Source organism: Myxine glutinosa, chromosome 8 (genome assembly GCF_964187855.1).
Source record: "Myxine glutinosa chromosome 8, kmMyxGlut1.1, whole genome shotgun sequence".
Taxonomy (NCBI): Eukaryota; Metazoa; Chordata; class Myxini; order Myxiniformes; family Myxinidae; genus Myxine; species Myxine glutinosa.
In genome coordinates, this window is record NC_136268.1 from 93,451,535 (window position 1) to 93,471,761 (window position 20,227).

Here is a 20,227-nt window from a genome sequence, read left to right on the forward strand (position 1 = left end):
CCAGGACCCAAGAGAGAAAATGTCCGCCCTCCAATTCCTTTGTACTCTAGGCTCTAACGTCATCCGTGCCTGTTCCACCAATCCAATAGTCCCAACTTAGCAGTCCTTGCGCCAATCAATCCCGGACCAATCTCTCTTCTTCAGGGTGTGGCCTTACAGCCCTGCCTGCTTGATGTGGTGATGTCGCAGCTAGCAGTGCCAGTGGTATTGTTTAACGTCTTGTTCCGGTTGCTTTTATTTAGTGTTATAAATGCGCGATTGCCTGGCTTTGTGTGTGTGTGGTATGTCATAAGGAACAGAGGAAAAATAACAGAGGCTTACACGACATACGGTCTACCGGATCCCTACTTATGATACATGGGGTTTCTTATTCTTCACGACAGTCGATGCACACTACCTATGCGATTTTAACTGGACTAAGGTAATCACTGCCTACCCCCTACAAACGTACCAATATTTACTATTAATCATGTTGGGGGTGGGGGAAAGTGGCAGCTGTGAGAGCTGTTTTAATTAATTGTTTTGTTTGTCTCTGGGGCCACATCAGAAATTATACTAGATTTTGCATATCATGGTAAAAAAAAAAGTGATCCTATTTAGCAATTACCACCATCATGCATAAATGATAGAATGAGGAAATACAGAAGGTAGCACCTCTTGGTCTTTGATCATAATCGTCCACCTCTGAATCTCCTTCCTCTGTTATCAGACGTTTTCAAGAACAATTAAAACAAGAAGGGTGTGTGTGTGTGTGTGTGTGTGTGTGTGTGTGTGTGTGTGTGTGTGTGTGTGTGTGTGTGTGTTGTATCCACTGTCTCTGGTCACTTGTATTAACAGGAAATGGTAGTAACTAGACTAGACACTTCGCATTCACGGATATTTATCGTATTTTCTATATTTTAGTGAGTCAGATTTGCATCCAGGCACACAATTATGGTAAACCATCTTGGAATTGCTACTTTTCATTTAAATGCTGAAATTCTGTTCAAAAGACCATTTCACTTTGAGGTTACATGCTAGCAATGGCAGGTAAAAGTGCCCGTTGGTGGAAGCAAATTGCTGAAAACGCACGCACAGCGCATGCGCAAAAGGCCTCGTTAGCATTCATACATCATTTCAAAATTCCTGTATTGCATGGCGACCAATAAGTGCCATTTTGAATACACGACTTTCTGGAAATGTTCACTCACACTCCCTTGGTAGTACTAAACTGAGTGATATCATTAAACGGGTGACTGATTGACAAATGGAAGTTTGGAGATCCTGTTGAAGACATCGAGCATTGCAGATGATGTTGCCCTTTAGGAAAAAGATGCTCCGCCTCACCCATAAAGTAAAATTTTTACTCTGACATAATTTAATATAGAATGTAGTATACTTGTGTCAATATGTGAAGTGTTTGCATTTGTAATCTTTTTCAAGTCAACAAATGAGTGTTCAAAGAATAATCATTCTAGTTTTTAAAAATTAAACATTTCTAAGGCTATGCAAAATATAGTCCTCAATAAAATGTGCAAGACATGTGGTTAAAACCGTTATGTGGCATAAGAAACGTTGGGGTCTGCATCTACTGTGAGACCTGTAACTGGTCTCATGTGAAAGCCCAGGAAAGTAAAAGTGAATGACTACAGATCACCAAAAGATGTCAGTATATAGCATGAATTCTTGTCACAGAAACATTCCCCACATTATATGCCACGATTGTAAGGATGGAAGTATGCTTAATCGATACTATGAGAGATGATTGTGTGTGTGTGTGTGTGTGTGTGTGTGTGTGTGTGTGTGTGTGTGTGTGTGTGTGTGTGTCAGTCACCATGTTTCTCAGAGATGGCCAAACCGATCGTCGTCAAACTTTCAGAGGTTCATCAGTGAGTGCCGAATGTTTTAGCCAAAAACTAGAACAGCACTCTTCAACATCGCGACATTTCCCGATATGCATCCACCCACATTATTACATCATTACACATGTACCAAGTTTGATTTAAATCCCTTCAGCTATTCTCAAGAATCACATTTTTACCTGACGTGACATCTGACCTTTGATTACATAATCTAATCAGTTCATCTTTGCAAAATAATATATACTTATACCAAGTTTGGTAAAAATCCTATCACTGGTTCACAAGTTAGCTCGATAACTTTACAAGCTCAGCCATTTGTGCACTTTAACTTTATATATTTATAAGAAGACAAGTTGACTTTTGCACTTTATGAACTGTCATCGCTAGCCGAGTATGCTATTGTGTTACCTAAGCAGATCCATTGTAGCATTCCCACTGGACTTGTCTTTGGCAATATAGGTCACAAATTGAAGAGACCCTTACCGGTGCAGGTACAACACGCAGGGTGAATGGAATTGCTGTTCAGAAAAGAATCATCGGCCCACATAAAGAAAGGCCCAAAACTACAACTGATAAAACAAAGCAGCGGAACCTTCATCTAGCACCATTCGGCCTACCTACATATAATGCTGATGAAAGAGGCTGGCTTCCAGCTGTGTTTCAGCAGGTGATGTTTCAGAGGTAGAGTGTATTTGTATGAATTTTTCTTTTGCATAGTAGGTAAATCAGCATGAAGGAATTGTAAAACAAGTAAACCGATACGAGTAGATGTGCTTGCTAAGAAAAGGTATGCTTGTACAGTCACGTGAAAAAGTAAGTACACCCCATGTAAAGTTTTGACTTTTTCAACATATTTCAACATACAGCTATTTGATCTTCATTTCAACAATATTGATAAATAAAGGTGATATAATATAACAAATATCATGAAACATTGACATTTTGTAGTCCATTGTATAATTTAAATAAACATAAATGCAAATTTTGCATGTGGAAAAAGTAAGTACACCCTTGGCTCTAACAGGTGGTATTGCCCCCTTTGGCAGAAACAACCTCAAGTAGGCGTTTCTTATAACTGTCTACCAGTCTCTGACATCGACTGGGAGAAATTTTTGCCCACTCTTCCATGCAGAATTCTTTCAGCTGTGCGATGTTTGAGGGTTTCTTGCATGCACAGCTCGTTTCAAATCCCCCCACAACATCTCGATGGGCTTTAGATCCGGGCTTTGACTTGGCCATTCCAGAACCCCCCATTTCTTTCTTTTCAGCCATTCCTTGGTGGATTTACTGGTATGTTTAGGGTCATTGTCATGTTGCAAGGTCCACCTTCGGTTGAGCTTCAACTTTCTGACAGATGGCCTCAAATTATCCTCAAGCACCCTCTGGTACAATGAAGAGTTCATAGTGGATTCTATGATGGTGAGCTGCCCAGGGCCTGATGCAGCAAAGCTGCCCCAAACCATAATATTTCCACCACCATGCTTTACAGTTGGTATCAGGTTCTTGTGGTCAAATGCTGTCTTTGGTTTTCGCCAAACATGTCTTCTGGTACTGTGGCCAAATAGCTCTACCTTTGACTCATCTGTCCAGAGCACATTGTTCCAGAAGTGCTGGTCTTTGCCTAGGTGTTCATTGCCAAACTTTAGTCTTGCCCTGATTTTCTTTCTGGACAGCAAAGGTTTCCTCCTGGCATACCTCCCATGTCGATCAAATTTGTGCAGCCTCTTTATAATGGCAGACTCGTGCACTTTCACATCAACAGTGGAAAGAGCTACCTGTAGGTCCCATGATGACATTCTGGGGTTCTTAGAGACTTCTTTCAGCATCTTGTGGTCTGCTCTCGGGCTGAACTTGCTGGGGCGGCCTGGGCTGAACAAGTTGGCAGTTGTTTGGAATCTTCTCCACTTGTAGATGATCTTCTGGACAGTCGAATGATTGATTTCAAATTGTTTGGAGATCTTTTAAAATCCTTTCACAGACTCTTAGGCATCTATAACCTCCCTTCTGAAGGCTTCAGAGAGCTCTTTTGATCTAGGCATGGTGACGCCGCACACTTCAACAACAAAGAGCAAACCAAACTAAATGTCTGATTTTTAAATAAGACAGGTTCCTCCAAGATCCTCTCTAACGATGTTCTAATCATTGGCACCTGAGCTGGTGCACCTGATTCTAATTTTAGGTATTTGAAGTAGTGATAAATGTAGGGGTGTACTTACTTTTTCCACATGCAAAATTTGCATTTATGTTTATTTAAATTATACAATGGACTACAAAATGTAAATGTTTCATTATATTTGTTATATTATATCACCTTTATCTATCAATATTGTGGAAATGAAGATCAAATAGCTGTATGCTGAAATATGTTGAAAAAGTCAAAACTTTACATGGGGTGTACTTACTTTTTCATGTGACTGTAGATGTACTAAATGATAATTGTATGCACAAGATAGAATTAAAGCATAAGAAAACTTCTTTTTCTTCTTCTTTAACAGCCACTATTATCTCACCTTGTGGGGTCGGCCAGGGGAAGCTTGGCCCGAGTCTTCACAAACCGGCTGGCGAAGCCTGACATTCGACTAGTTAGGGCAGGAATTTGGAATTTGTCTATGGTGCCGGCGATAGCTCACCTACTTTTTGCGAAGGATACCATGGGATTTTTAACATCCACCAACAAATGCTGGCAGACGTGATTCCCAGTTTAACATCCATCCAAGGGATGACACACACATTGATGAATCACCCTGCCTGTGAAACACCAAACTGACAGTTTATAGCTGGGTCTGGATTTGAACCCAGGCTAGACAGCTTAGAGGCGAGTGTGCATACCTCTAGGCCATCCTGTCAGCCCAAGTATATGTCAGCCCTCACCACAAGATTCAGTGTACCATGGACGGGAGGAAGGGTAAGACAACTGAAGACGAGATGGGATAAATCTGTGCATAAGAGAGAGCAGTTTGCTTTGGAAGAATTCCCAAGAAGAAAACAAACAAACAAAAAAAAAAACTGATGTTGAATAATAGGGCACAGAAACTGTGACAGTAATAATGGGAAAAAAGTATACATTACCAGAATTACTATGTCTATCATCAATACATTATTTGTTATATGAAGCTGCAGATGTCCATTATGTGAAAATGTAAACTTGAGATGTTATACAACTTGAAAAATAGCATATGGAATATTCCCCCCAAATGGTGCCGGTAACTCAAATTTGAGGTTTGGGCCCACTGACTAAATGCCAGGTATCCCTGCTAGGATATTATACCTATAAAAAGCCACTAATAAATGAGTATTGCAACCTTGCAATTAATGCCAACATTTAAAACAAGAGGGTGAATTGCTTTACAATACATGTCCCCTACCAAGTTTCCATTTAAAATGTTAAAGGGTAAGGGGGAAAAGCCTGGAAAACTGACCCATGTATAATATGTGATATTTTTTCAAAGTTCAAAAGGGCACAACTCCATGAAAAATTGGTGAAACGCCCCAAAACTCAAACCTTTTCCACAAGTTATCATAAGAAAGCCATGTACCAAGGTTCAGTTGAATATGTTAAAGAGCATGGGAAAAAGTGCAGAAAACCACAGGTGGGACTGACAATATGGATGGACGGACGGACGGACAGACAGATGAAGAGCAAACCTATCGTGCAATAATAAATGTACAATTTACAAATTTTACAAATTATATTACAATTTTATTTACAATTTACAAATTATTTTACAAATATATTTACAATAAATTTACAAATTCAATTTATCAGTCCTGCCATCACATTGTACATGGACATACCTGAGCATGAATGGTGCTGTGATCAGCATATGATTCTCCACATCCAACATATTCACAACCACCCTGCGAACATGTCAAACAGTACCACATCAAGTGCCAAGGATATTAAAATAAAAGATAAATAATTCATTATACTCCATGCAGAAATTGGTTTGCAAACATTTTCTGCAATAATATACATTTTCGAGTGCAACATTTAAAAAGTATTATCTCAACATGCAGAGTACAAAAGGAGTATAATGTGGTGTCACTGGTAGTGCTGAGTACTCGTAATTTTTGAGCAATGCCACTGTGTACTTAAGTCCGAACACCAACTCCTTGTGCATGGTTATTCTGGGTACCTGAAAAGGTTACAGACGGTGAAGGGTGAAAAGCAAGTCTTCAGTGCTCTAAACAAATTTTGTTGAAAGAAGGGTTTCTGATTTCACAGACTGAGCAGAGAAAGCTCATAAACTCTGGGTGGCAAATTTCTCGAGGGGATGACCTTGAATAAAAGTCCTCTGCCTGGCAGTGACAGCCAATAGAGCAACCTTGATAAAGTGCCAAAGTCTATGAGTGGATGAGCATCTTGGTAGTGGAACGACTGATGGATGAAGACAGATTCGTTATATTATGCAATCACTCTTGCATCTGCAAATACAATACAATTCAGAATGCATGCAGAGAGTAAGCATTTTGCAATCATCTGCTGCAATAACAATATGTACATTCATCTTAAATCCTCGTGACACCGAGTAATGTAAACTTGTGGTGAAGGACCCTTTCCACGTGGTGAAGTACCCTTGACAAGTACATGTCATTTTCAGTGTGGACAAACCAAACACTTCAATTTCAAGAAGCAACCAAATTTAAATTGATATTATGGTAATGAATATGTGTGAAAACGAATGACAAGCGAGCCAACAGATGAGAGACTTAAGTATTATGGTTGTCTTTGCCATATCCACAATCAGCTCAACTTACTTTTCAACACACAAAGTAAGCTTGAACAAATATCTTGATGAAGAAGAAGAACATTTTCCCAGGTTACTAATACTTTTTGAGTTTTGTGCACTTCCTTGATTATTACCATTGTCATTTGCAAAAGCAAGTTCCGAAGTAATTATAGATGGATTTGAAGGGTCTCAACTCCACAAAACCATGTAATACATTATTCTGAAACTTAAAAATAAAATCTCCTCCAAACCTGCCGGATTATTCTTAAATAGGATTCTGCAAATTTGATTTTCGTTCAAACGAGTTTTTTTTTTATTGCTAGATCGAGGAAATACAGAACTTGCTTGTAGAGAATTGTCAGAATATTGCAAAATCCTGGTTTTAAAAAATGAGTACACACACACACACACATATATATAGAGAGATATATATATATATATATATATATGCATATTTATATATACATATATATATATATATATATATATATATATATATATATATATATATATATATATATATATATATATATATACTGAAACGCAAAAGAAACTTACCACCTTTGAAACCTTTAAATATCAACAATAACACTGCGTGTAGTAAATGTGTGAACTTATTTGCGGACAATAGTGTCCTCACTGTCAGACAAAACGGTCACGGATGGTCACTTGAACCTTCAATGGTCACTTCATAGCACAGCTGTTGAACAGCTGTTTTGACTGTCAGTGATTAGCCAAGGGGTACGGGATGATTTTAATGAGCTGCACGTGATGTCTTGATATTGGCTTTAAAAAGGCCAGTGCAAAATGGGCATTTTGACCGAAAAATTTGACCATTTTGACCAACTTCAAAAAGACCGAAAACGCAAAAGAAACTTACCACCTTTGAAACCTTTAAATATCAACAATAACACTGCGTGTAGTAAATGTGTGAACTTATTTGTGGACAATAGTGTCCTCACTGTCAGACAAAACGGTCACGGATGGTCACTTGAACCTTCAATGGTCACTTCATAGCACAGCCGTTGAACAGCCGTTTTGACTGTCAGTGATTAGCCAAGGGGTATGGGATGATTTTAATGAGCTGCACGTGATGTCTTGATATTGGCTTTAAAAAGGCCAGTGCAAAATGGGCATTTTGACCGAAAGATTTGACCATTTTGACCATTTTGACCAACTTCAAAAAGACCGAAAACGCAAAAGAAACTTACCACTTGTTTGAAATGTAATAAAATTGTAACAGTTCAAAATAAAACAAACCAACAATTGCTAATTGAAACATTGGCATTTTATTGATGACATGTCAAGTTTTTGACCAAGATACACCATCTCATCAGTTTGTTCTACAGTACAGAACAGCACAGGGTGCAATGTCAGTCCCCTTTCAATAGCGTGTGTGGCCACCATTGTTTTGGATACAGGCAGTGCATCATCGGCGTATACTGCCTACCAGTCTTTGGATGGATTGCTGCTGGATTCTGTCCCACTCAGTCCTCAATGTCTGAAGCAGCTCTGCCCGTGTCCTGGCCCTGCCAACTACGCGTCTCCCAAGCTCATCCCACAGGTGCTCTATGGGATTCAGGTCAGGGGAGAGCGCAGGCCACTGCATGGTGTTGATGTTCTCGCCTTGGAGAAATGCAGTGGTAAAGCGAGCAACATGGGGACGAGCATTGTCATGCTGAAAGGTTCTCAGTTCTGGGTGGTCTAGCAGGAATGGCAGCAGATGAGGTCGCAGGATGTTATCCACATACCGCTGGGCGTTAAGATTCCCATCCACAACCACCAGTGGCGTCCTGTACCGGCCTGATATGGCGGCCCACACCATCACACTTGGGCCACCCCACCTGTTGGCTTGACGCACGCAACAATCGGCATATATCGCTCGCCAGTTCTTCTCCAGACACGCTCACGCCCATCAGGACTGTCCACACAGAACCTTGACTCATCGCTGAAAGCGACCTCGTTCCACTGCGCCAAGGTCCACCGCTGATGCTGCTAGCACCATCTCTGTCGGTTGCGGCGATGGGCAGCCGTCATCACGGGGCCTCTGTATGGTCTTCTGGTAGTCAGGCCATAGTCATGCAGTCGTCTTCGTGCAGTATCATTGGAGATCCGTGGGTTTGCACGCCCCGGAGTTTCTGCCGCAGTGCGGGATGCTGGACGGAATCGATCCCGCAGGTGACTTCGGACCATCTGCCTGTCCTGCCTTGCAGTGGTGACTCTTGGCCTCCCTGATCGAGGTCTGTCATCTGCAGAGTTGTGGAGGGTGTCTCTGTCCACCAGGGCCGATATCGTCTGGTGTGAACAGCCAAGGCGACGTGCCACCTCACGGTAGCTCAGTCCGCCTTGCAGCATGCCCAGGGCATGCTGCCGTTGATCCCTTGACAATCGTGGCATGTTGATTGAAATGCCCATTTTGCACTGGCCTTTTTAAAGCCAATATCAAGACATCACGTGCAGCTCATTAAAATCATCCCGTACCCCTTGGCTAATCACTGACAGTCAAAACGGCTGTTCAACAGCTGTGCTATGAAGTGACCATTGAAGGTTCAAGTGACCATCCGTGACCGTTTTGTCTGACAGTGAGGACACTATTGTCCACAAATAAGTTCACACATTTACTACACGCAGTGTTATTGTTGATATTTAAAGGTTTCAAAGGTGGTAAGTTTCTTTTGCATTTTCGGTCTTTTTGAAGTTGGTCAAAATGGTCAAATTTTTCGGTCAAAATGCCCATTTTGCACTGGCCTTTTTAAAGCCAATATCAAGACATCACGTGCAGCTCATTAAAATTATCCCGTACCCCTTGGCTAATCACTGACAGTCAAAACGGCTGTTCAACAGCTGTGCTATGAAGTGACCATTGAAGGTTCAAGTGACCATCCGTGACCGTTTTGTCTGACAGTGAGGACACTATTGTCCACAAATAAGTTCACACATTTACTACACGCAGTGTTATTGTTGATATTTAAAGGTTTCAAAGGTGGTAAGTTTCTTTTGCGTTTCAGTATATATATTGTTACGCAACCGTGATTAACACCACAGTTACGGATGACCGATTTGCGAGACTTTAACTCCCGAGGCGGAAACTCAATGGCGGATTCAAGCTCAACACGAAGTTAAACGCGCGGGATGGCGGACGCGGCGAAGCTCCCCCTCCGCCGCCTTATCTATTAAAATCAAACACCCAGGAAAACTGCGTTCAGATATTATGTACAAAAAGTAATATAAGGGTTTATTAGGAAAAGTAAAGCCAGTGAAAAAGCCCGCCGGTAAATCTAATAACTCTAATCGGGACGTCCCCACACGACAGACAGCAAACACAAACGAGGGAGATTAATTACGAAAATAACACGTCTTGTAAAATGTACACAAGGAGCTCGGCTTATCTGTCTTTGTCGTCTTGTATTGTTTGCCGTCCACCCCGGCACCGCTCGGCCCCGATGCACCCACGAGGCCTCGCTCCACCAGGCTCCGATCCTCTCGCCGCCCACCAGGTCCGTGCACCACGCTCCAAAGCACCCAACGCAAGCCAGCAGCTTCACACGAGGTCGATCCCCACACAAAGCACGAAGACAGGACCGGAGAGAACGCAGGTGTGACTGCACGTCTCGTCCTTCCAACTCGCTTCTCAATTGCTCACTGCCAAGCTCGAACTCGACTGCGACTGCCCGAAATGGCGTGTCCTCTCCAACTCCAACTGGCGAACTAACTCCGTGTGACTTGCGACTCAACTCTCTGGTGCCTGCCTGCGTCTGCCACGAACTCAACTCAACTCCGCGAACTCCTGAAATGGCGTCCGACCGTCGCCTATATTGGTGGCCGATGACGTCACATTGGCGCACTCCTCAGCCAATCAAAGCCTCCCAACTCGCCCAGGTCACGCCCTCTGCGGCATGCGACTCCTGACATCTCCCGTCCGTGACCCCGCGGTCCTGGCATAACACGTGCCGGCCAGGTTTGTAGGCCTTGGAGGTGTACACGGTGGCGGCCACTTGTGGCGGTGTTTTTGACCTGGTTTCCTGTCAATTTAATACGAAGTCCTTGTCAGGGAAAGGGAATTATTTAATGTTGCGCTAAGGACCTAACTAATGTTTATGTGGTTTGCAGTGCCATAAAGGACAAAGGTTTGATTACTAGGTGATACTCACAGGGGCGTTACCTTTAATCCCTCACTATTTAACACTCGAATCTCCAGGTAGATCCACACTCATACATCTTACCCCGACAACCGCCTGAACATCAATAACTTATTACATGTAGAGTCCCTGTCACGACAGCCGAATACCTACCTATTCAGATCTACCTAGCTCTAGATGTTGCATTACCAAATTCATAACAATATATATATATACTAGCGGGGTCACCCGTGGGAATCCCACGGGCATGGATGTGTGTGACATTTCGACATATTGAGTTATATGCTGCACATTCATTTTTACAAAATGGTTACTGGCAAGTCATCAGATCCAGAAATGGTGTGAATTTAGTTATTTCACATAATATGTGACCCCTCACTCCTCTCCACCTGACACTCTCCTGTCTCCACCTGACACTCTCCTGTCTCCACCTGACACTCTCCTCTCTCCACCTAGCACTCCTCTCCTCTCCAAACCCTCACATCCCTCTCCTTTCCAATCCCTCACCTCTCCAATCCCTCACACTCCTCTCCTCTGCAATCCTTCACACGCCTCTCCAATCGCGCCTCACACTCCTCTCCAATCGCGCCTCACACTCCTCTCCAATCGCGCCTCACACTCCTCTCCAATCGTGCCTCACACTCCTCTCCAATCGTGCCTCACACTCCCCTCCAATCACTCCTCTCCAATCGTGCCTCACACTCCTCTCCAATCACGCCTCACACTCCTCTCCAATCGTGCCTCACACTCCTCTCCAATCGCGCCTCACACTCCTCTCCAATCGCGCCTCACTCGCCTCTCCAATCGGCTTTCCCCGTCTCGTTTCTCTCCTTTTTCTCCCGTCTCGTTCTTTTTCTTGCTCCAAATCGGCCCGTCGGAATCGGAAATCGGCCCGTCTCGCCCGTCGGCCCGTCGGAATCGGAAATCGGCCCGTCTTGCTTTTGTGCTTGTGCGTAAATAAATTGTGTTCATGACACCATTTCTGGTGTTGGGCTAGCGGCTAGGGTGCCGGCTTAGGATCCTGGGTTCGAATCTCGGTCGATCGCCGAATTAATGCCAGGGGGGTTGACTCAGCCTGTCATCCTTCCGAGGTCGGCTAATTGAGTACCAGTTCACTGGTAATTCCCTGTTTGTCGTTGAAGGCGGCAAAAAGGGTTGGCGTCAGGAAGGGCATCCGGCCGTAAAACATTGCTTCAAAAAGGGGACAAAAAAACAACAACTACCACGGTCCCCAAAAAGGCCAACCCCCGCTTTGCGGGGAAAAATGGCCTCTAAACGGTGGTTTTTACACCATTTCTGGATCTGATGACTTGCCAGTAACCATTTTGTAAAAATGAATGTGCAGCATCTAACTCAATATGTGGAAATGTCACACACATCCATGCCCGTGGGATTCCCACGGGTGACCCCGCAAGTTTGCATTGACGTTCGTCGATGGACTCGTTCGCCCGTCTCATTCGTTTTCTTGCTGCATCCTGTTCAAGTCTGCGTTCTTCATCGATCGTCTCATTCATTTTGGAAATAGAAGTTTCCACGCAGCGCATGAATTGTCACGATCCTCAAGAGGAATTTGCCTCGTAATCATCAAATGATAAATGGCAAGTAAATTATATTGTGGAAAATTAAAGATTTCAAATAAACCTATTTAAAGTGTATTCGCACATAACTAATTTTAAAAAACGAAGAAATATCTCTCGGTAATTTCCTGAAACATATTTTACTTCCGGCTAATAATGTTGAATTAAATAAAAACGAAGAAATATATGTCGGCATCATTGTTGACGTTTTTGTGACGACTGTCATCAAACGAAAAAGTAATATATCTTAACGGAAAAGCAAAAGCGAATTTTTAATATATATCGACACGTTGCCGTCGGTGTCATGTTGGGCGGTGTATGATACACCATGACGCGATTTTTAAAAATATATCTCTGCATTTTCCCGCGTGTGTGGAATGTTCTCAATTATTGCTGACACCGAGTCCAAAACCATCGATAAAAATGAAATCATATGGTGAGTTAGATTGGAGATAAAGGCGTGAGAGAGACTCAATGGCCTTGAAGTTGAAGTTACAGGCGTTTGAGAATTCATTTCGTTCTATAAACGGCAACTTTCATTGGATTTCCTTCCCGTTTTTTTTCAACCGAGTCTAAAACTATGTTAGCGACTGTGAAAAATGAAATGATATATCGAATTTAAAATAGATATCGACACATTGCCGTCGGTGTCATGTTGGGCGGTGTATGATACACCATGACGCGATTTTAAAAAATATATCTCTGCATTTTCCCGCGTGTGTGGAATGTTTGTGGAAAATTAAAGATTTCAAATAAACCTATTTAAAGTGTATGCGCACATAACTAATAAAAAAAACGAAGAAATATCTCTCGGTAATTTCCTGAAACATATTTTACTTCCGGCTAATATGTTGAATGAAATAAAAACGAAGAAATATATGTCGGCATCATTGTTGACGTTTTTGTGACGACTATCATCAAACGAAATAGTAATATATCATAACGGAAAAGCAAAAGCGAATTTTTAATATATATCGACACATTGCCGGCGGTGTCATGTTGGGCGGTGTATGATACACCATGACGCGATTTTAAAAAATATATCTCTGCATTTTCCCGCGTGTGTGGATTGTTCTCAATTATTGCTGACACCGAGTCTAAAAGTAAAACCATCGATAAAAATGAAATCATATGGTGAGTTAGATTGGAGATAAAGGCGTGAGAGAGACTCAATGGCCTTGAAGTTACAGGCCTTTGAGAATTCATTTCGTTCTATAAACGGCAACTTTCATCGGATTTTCTTCCCGTTTTTTTTCAACCGAGTCTAAAACTATGTTAGCGACTGTGAAAAATGAAATGATTTATCGAATTTGATTTGAAATAAAACTGGGGGAGAGCAAGACACCACGGGCCTACAAAACAGGACTCAAAGCTATGCGAGTTAATAAAATGGTGGATATTTGTTTATAGCCACTCCCAGAATGGGTGGAGCTATGGGTGGAGCTACTCTGCAAACCGAGTAAGCCACACCCCGGACAGACACCCAACAGATAGACAGACAGACAGACAGACAGAATCATCTACGGCTATTATAATATAGATATATATATATATATATATATATATATATATATATATATATATATATATATATATATATATTGTCTTGTCACCAGTGATTAAGACCGCCGGATGACGAATAGCTGAATGTTTTTACTCCCGAGGCGACCTCCGAAAATGGTGGTTTGAGTGCGTGTGAGATGGAGGCTGTGAGACGTTTACCTTAAAGGAACACACGGGTTTATACCGAAACCACAACGAATAAACCAACGCAACAAATAAAATGCAACAATAATGAATTTAATGAAAATAAACCAAAGAATAATATGAATGCTGAGGCAAAGTAAAATTCTCTACTGTGAGGTACCTCCACGCAGCCTTGAGCACGCACAGGGTAAAGCTAACAAAACAAAAAAAAGAAACCCCCTTTGGCCGGCCGGTATTTATCGTTGGCCTCAAAATGGGCCCTTTTCCAAGCCGATGGCTGTCGGAGCCTTGAGCCACCCGTGCGAGAAAAACTCAAAATGGCAGCAGCCCGCGCTCGAAGTCACCACTGGCGTGAGGCGAGCAGACAGGACGGCCTCCTTAGCGTTCTCCACCGTCTATTATGTGGGGCAGCGTGGCCTTCAGCTCCCTTGTGAGCCAACAGTCAACGTTCCGCGATCACCATAGAGAACAGCTCTCCTTAAAAGAGCACACAATCAATCTCCCTCAAATAAATTGCCAGCGTCCTGCTCCTCCAGCTCTGCTTTCCCTCGCTGACGTTTCTCGCTGACGTCACCCCCGGCCCTTGTCAATCCGGGGGCGTGGCCTGCTGGATCTGCTCTTCCACGCCCATCGTACCACTCCGGGGGCATGGCCTTTTGCCATAAGTGTTCATGTGGGAGGGCTCACTTGCCGTGAGTGTTCATAGGGCCTGTAATAGGGTTGTAATTTAAGGGCCAGTGCTGCTACAAAATGTTAGGGGTTGATCACACACTGGAGAAAAATATCCTTAATCCCTACACTAATTAGCATGCCTTCACCCCCCCCCCCCCCCCCTCTCCGAACCGTGTGACGAACACATAAACAACCTTAAGCTACAGTTTACCTACTTACTGTAAATCGAGATTTCTCCTACGCGTCCACAATCCATTCTACAATTATACAATGCTACCTTTCCTACGGTATGCTTTCACCTACACCTCATAAACGTAACAATATATACTGTATATATATTAGTCTTTGTAAAGGTAGACTTTGCAAATGGTCTAATGGTTTGGGAATGGGAACATGCATTGTAGTTAGTTTAGTGTATTATTCCTGGTGTAGTGTCTCCCCATTTCCAACTATCTCTTTCTTTCAATCCCTATTCGGTTCATTCCAACAATCCCCATTCGGTTCATTCCAACAATCTCGCTCCTTCAATTCACCCAGGTTTTGTTCCAGCAATCCTTCCTTCAACCAACTCGGTCCATTCCAATGATCTTTCAATCTACATTCGGTCCATGCTTCAATCCACTCGATCAACCCCGTGACCGGTTTATTCCCACATCCGGTCCGTCTGTTGTTCGACTCTTCACTCTCTCATTATTGACAATTAACCTCCATCCAAACTCGCACCGGTAACCAAATCCATATTAGTAACAATCTCATTGACCTATTCTTATTGATCTTAATCTAATTGACGTAATTCATCTTATTAGTAATATTCCTCCAGATCAGCCGTCTTACCTTCTTGCATCTCTACATTCGTCACACTGGACAACGCCTTTTCAAACATGCCGAGTGCTGTGCAGGGAACCTGACCACCTTTTCAAGCATGTTGCGTACTGTCCAGGAAGCTGAGAGTTGAGTCGCTTGATATACATACAGTGCAGAGGAGCCGCTGCATGGGAGAAAGGAGGGGGCATGGCTGGCCCTTGCCGCTGTACAGGAGAAAGGAGTGGCGGGGGTTGGCCCTTGCGGCTGCACGAGAGAAAGGAGAAGCGAGGGCGACGGTGAAAGTTCCCTCAGTGACAATGGGATTTTCCACCAGCTGCATCGCGGAACCTCCCCCTTCGAGAGCGCACGAATGGAGAATAGCTGCATGCATCCTGGAGATGCTCACATGGACTGCACTCACTTGGAAGCGACAAGTAGGGCAAGTATAAAGCTCAGAACGCAACTTGATCCAGGGCTGCTCTAGTGAGCACGTCAGGAATGCCTCAATAAGAGCTGGCCATTGTATTACATCAGGGATGCCCCACTACAAGTGCTGCCTGCTTGGAGGTTTGCCTGCCGGAATGAGATACTCTCAGAGTGAGTCGAGGGAGATGCAAGGCAAGGAAGGGCGCGGCGCAGTGACGGCACAAAGGCACTGGTGTGCCACATAGCGTCATCACATTTACACCATATATTCCTGTCACCACATTAACACTCCATCGCCCTCCTCATCATAACTCCCCATGACCCCGCCTATATTACCCGCCTGGCTGGGTGAGGTGAGCAAGGAGTCGTTCCTATACACCAGACTGCCTCTTTTTTCTTCTTCTTAGTGTCATCTGATGAGATCTCTGATAAATCATATTGTTGTGGATATGAGTATTGTATTTTTTTTTATTGTGTGTTTTATTAATATTGCTTGATTCTGGACCCTCCTGCCTCCGGTGTTGTGTAAAGGTCAAAGGGCGTCCCATAATTAGTCCATAAAGCATACACGTCAGCCAATCATAGATTTCCCCCTGGTTGATAGTTATATCTTTATTATGTGTATTAGGGTAAGGCCTTGTCTTCCATTAAGATGACACTCCATTGCACCAAGTGAAATAGAGTAGATTCCTTTCACTTTCCCCTTTCATCATTGCCAAGCCTCGATTGCCATTTTACATCCCCTCCAAAACCACCATTGAACATGTGCTCGGGTCGGGGAAGAAGGGCGTGGCCGCCCGTCGTCATCAAGGGCGGAGCCAGAGGGCCGCGCGACCAACCAGGGCCGAGGTGAGCACACCGATGGGCGTGTCCTGAAGGCCGGCGGCTTGATCGCCGGAGGCGCTATAAAAGCGCGCGCGCAAGGTACTGCGTGAGATCATCCAGAGAGATCATCCAGAGGAGATCATCCAAAGAGATCATCCAGAGAGATCATCCAGGGAGATCATCCAGCAGCGATTCTTGTCCAAAGGAGATCATCCAGCAGCGATTTTTTTTTTTTTTTTTTTTTTTTTTTTTTTGTATACAAGATCGAGGCTCGTGAAAGAGCGAACATTAATCACACAGAAAGACAAACCGACACATAAAACATATAACATAGGGAGCGGTAGACAAGATGGGGAGAGAGGGGGAAGGACACAAACACAACATTTGAGAGCAGGGACCGAGAGACATGGAGACATCGAGAGATCTGAGAGAGGGCGCGGGCTTTGGGGGGGGGGGGGCGTGGGAAGGGGGCGGTGGGAGAGGTATAAAACATATGGACACTGCCAGGACTTCCAGGAAAGAAGTTGGAATTTCAAACAAGGTGGATCTGGGGTGAATTAGCGGGGGTAGAAAAGATCAAGGTTTTGGATGGGGGAAGATAAGAGATGGTGGTGAACAGCTGTTTTAAAGACCTGGAGGGAGGAGTGGGATTGAAGGGAGTGAGGGAGTTTGTTCCAGAGGCGGGAGAAAAGAGGAATGAAAGAGTGAAGGTGAGCGGAGAGCCGAGATTTCGGCAGTTTAACCATCAGAGGGTTGCTGGCAGATCTTGTGCGACCTGTAGGAATATTTGGGGGACAGAGCACAGAGAGAGCTGGGGGTGCAAGGCCGGAGAGGAGTCGGTAGAAGACAGAAAGACCACCTACCTGCCTGCGGTGAGTGAGTGAAAGGCCCTCAGAGATAGCTTCATCACGGGAGATTCCAATAATTCTGAAAGCTTTGGTTTCAACAGCGTGAAGCCGAGCTAGGTGTGAGGCAGGAGCACCGGCCCATAGGGGAGAACAGTATTCCATTGAGCTGCGGATGAAAGCCTTGTATGTGGTGAGGAGCTCAGGTGTGCCGAGGAAGGACTTCGCACGACGGAGGATGCCCAGTCGGCGACTGGCTTTGGAGGCCAGCTTGGAAATGTTGTTTTCCCAAGAAAGATCATGGCAGATAGTGAGACCCAAAATCTTGAGCGACAGAACTTCTTGGAGAGGATTGTTGAGAAAGTAGATGGGAGGGTTGTCCAGTCGATCTTTTCGGAGAGACATAGTAAGAGTGTGAGATTTGTCAGGATTGAAAGACATGTTCCACTTGTTTGACCAGTCTGTGATTTTGTCCAGGTCTTCAGAGAGTGAGGAGGCAGCAGACTGCCGATCTGAGGGAAGAGGAATGGAGCGGCAGAGAGTGGAGTCATCAGCAAAGAGATAGAGAGGATTTTCGAGAGAGTCAGAGAGATCATTGATGAAGACCAGAAAAAGCACGGGGCCCAGAACACTGCCTTGGGGAACTCCAGCCTGAACAGGAAGAGGAGATGAGAGAAACCCATTCAGGGCCACACGTTGACGACGACTAGAGAGGAAGTCCGCCAGCCATGCGTGGAGATTTCCATGGATACCAAAGGAGGAGAGTTTGGTGAGCAGAGCGGGGTGCCAGACCGTGTCGAAGGCACGTGATATGTCGAGGGAGACAGCTCTAATTTCCTGTTTGGCATTGAGGACCTCCATCCATTGTTGAGACAGCAGAAGCAGCATGTCCAGAGTAGAGTGACCTGGTCTGAAACCAAATTGATGATCAGAGATCAAGCCATTGGAGAAGAGGAAAGATTTCATATCAGAAGCAATGATGGATTCCATGACTTTGCTGATAATTGGGAGAAGGCTGATTGGTCTGTAGTTGCTAGGATCTGTTTTTGCACCTTTTTTGTGCAAAGCGGCGATGTTGGCTGATTTCCAAGCAGATGGCAGTTGACCTTGAGCAAAAGAGAGGGTGAAGAGAACAGAGAGAGGGTGAGATAGAGCAGCAGAGCAGGATTTTAGGACCCGTGGGCTGATGCCGTCGGGTCCAGTTGCAGAATCAGAGTCGAGGGTTGACAGAAACTTTTCCACCTTGTCAGGAGGAAAGGACACGGAGTCCAGGAGCAGCAGGGTACGACTGGGTATGGTGGGTACAGAGAGGGATGGGTTTGGGACACAAGATTTAGAGGCAAACACAGAGTTGAGGCATTCAGCTTTTTCACGTGCGGAGTCAGCTGTGTAGCCGTTTGAGGTAAGGGAGGGGATGGAGGGGGAACAAACACCAGAAACGGATTTGACCAGACGCCACCAGGATTTGGAAGAGGGAGACAGATAAGAGAGTTCGGTCTTGAGAACGGAGAGATATTGTTTCCTGGCTCTCCTGAGGGTGGACACACACTTGTTTCGGGCTTTGTGAAAGGAAATGAGATTTCCTTCCGTTGGATTTGCTTTCCAGGAGACGAAGGCAAGTTGTTTCTGGGCAACAGCCTCACCACAAGATTCCGTGTACCATGGACGGGAGGAAGGGTATGACAACTGAAGACGAGATGGGATAAATCTGTGCATGAGAGAGAGCAATTTACTTTGGAAGAATTCCCAGGATGAGTTGATGTCAGAGGTGGTAGAGATGGGAGACCAGTCCAGATGATTGATGGCTGCTTGAAGACCGTGCCAGTTGGCCTGAGTGAAATGCCAGACTCGTCGACGCTGAGCAGGCTCCCTGAGGATGGTCAGAGAGATGTCCACTTTAACAAGGACATGATCAGATGATCCGATCGGAGCAGAAGAAGAGCAGCAGACATTTTCAGGGAAGTTAGTCATAACCAAGTCCAGAAGAGAAGATGTTCCGTTGACTGAGATCCGGGTCGGGAAATTGACAGATTGTGTCAGTCCCAGTGAGTCGCAGAAGTCCTTTGCTGAGGAGCCATGGCTGGTGAGAGAGGTACCCACACCCAGCCAACTGGCATGATGACAGTTGAAATCACCACATATGAGGAAGAGAGAGTTGGGATGAGTAGATAGAAGTTGGTCCATATCATCAGACAGCGAGATGTAGATGGAGTCATCACTGTTTGGTGGACGGTACAACACACATATGAACAAGAGGTGGGAGCGAAGGGGAAGCCGTAGCCAGAGGTATTCCTGGGGGTGAGGTGGAGAGAGTGCAGTGCAGGGCGAGTGAGGAAGAGAGTTTTTGATAAAGATAGCAACCCCGCCTCCAGGACGAGGCTCAGGTCTATCATACCGGAGGAGGGAGTAGCCCGGGAGAGATACTATGGAATCAGAGACATCATAAAGGAGGAAAGTTTCTGTTAAGCAGATCACGTCTGGTTTGACAGAAGCAACCTGTATGGAGAGATCAGTTAAGTTTGAACGAAGGCCCCGGATGTTTGAGGTCCATACCGTTAATGAAGAGGAAGGGGGAGCATCAGATACAGAACAGGGGGGAGGAGGGGTAGGGTAAGATGTGGAAGAGGTGGAAGAGGTAGGGAGAGCTGTTGAAGGTGTGTC

At 44.4% G+C, this 20,227-nt stretch overlaps 1 protein-coding gene across 2 annotated transcripts in view; it reads right to left on the reverse strand.

The window, feature by feature from the left end:
* The window catches only part of USP33 (ubiquitin specific peptidase 33), a 148,649-nt gene that overhangs the window by 85,567 nt on the left and 42,855 nt on the right, over nt 1–20,227 (reverse strand). For both annotated transcript variants that reach the window (XM_068124850.2, XM_068124849.2), the window contains exon 4: nt 5,637–5,699. In XM_068124850.2, the coding sequence (XP_067980951.2) occupies nt 5,637–5,699 (63 nt within the window). The remainder of the gene's footprint in view (nt 1–5,636; nt 5,700–20,227) is intronic.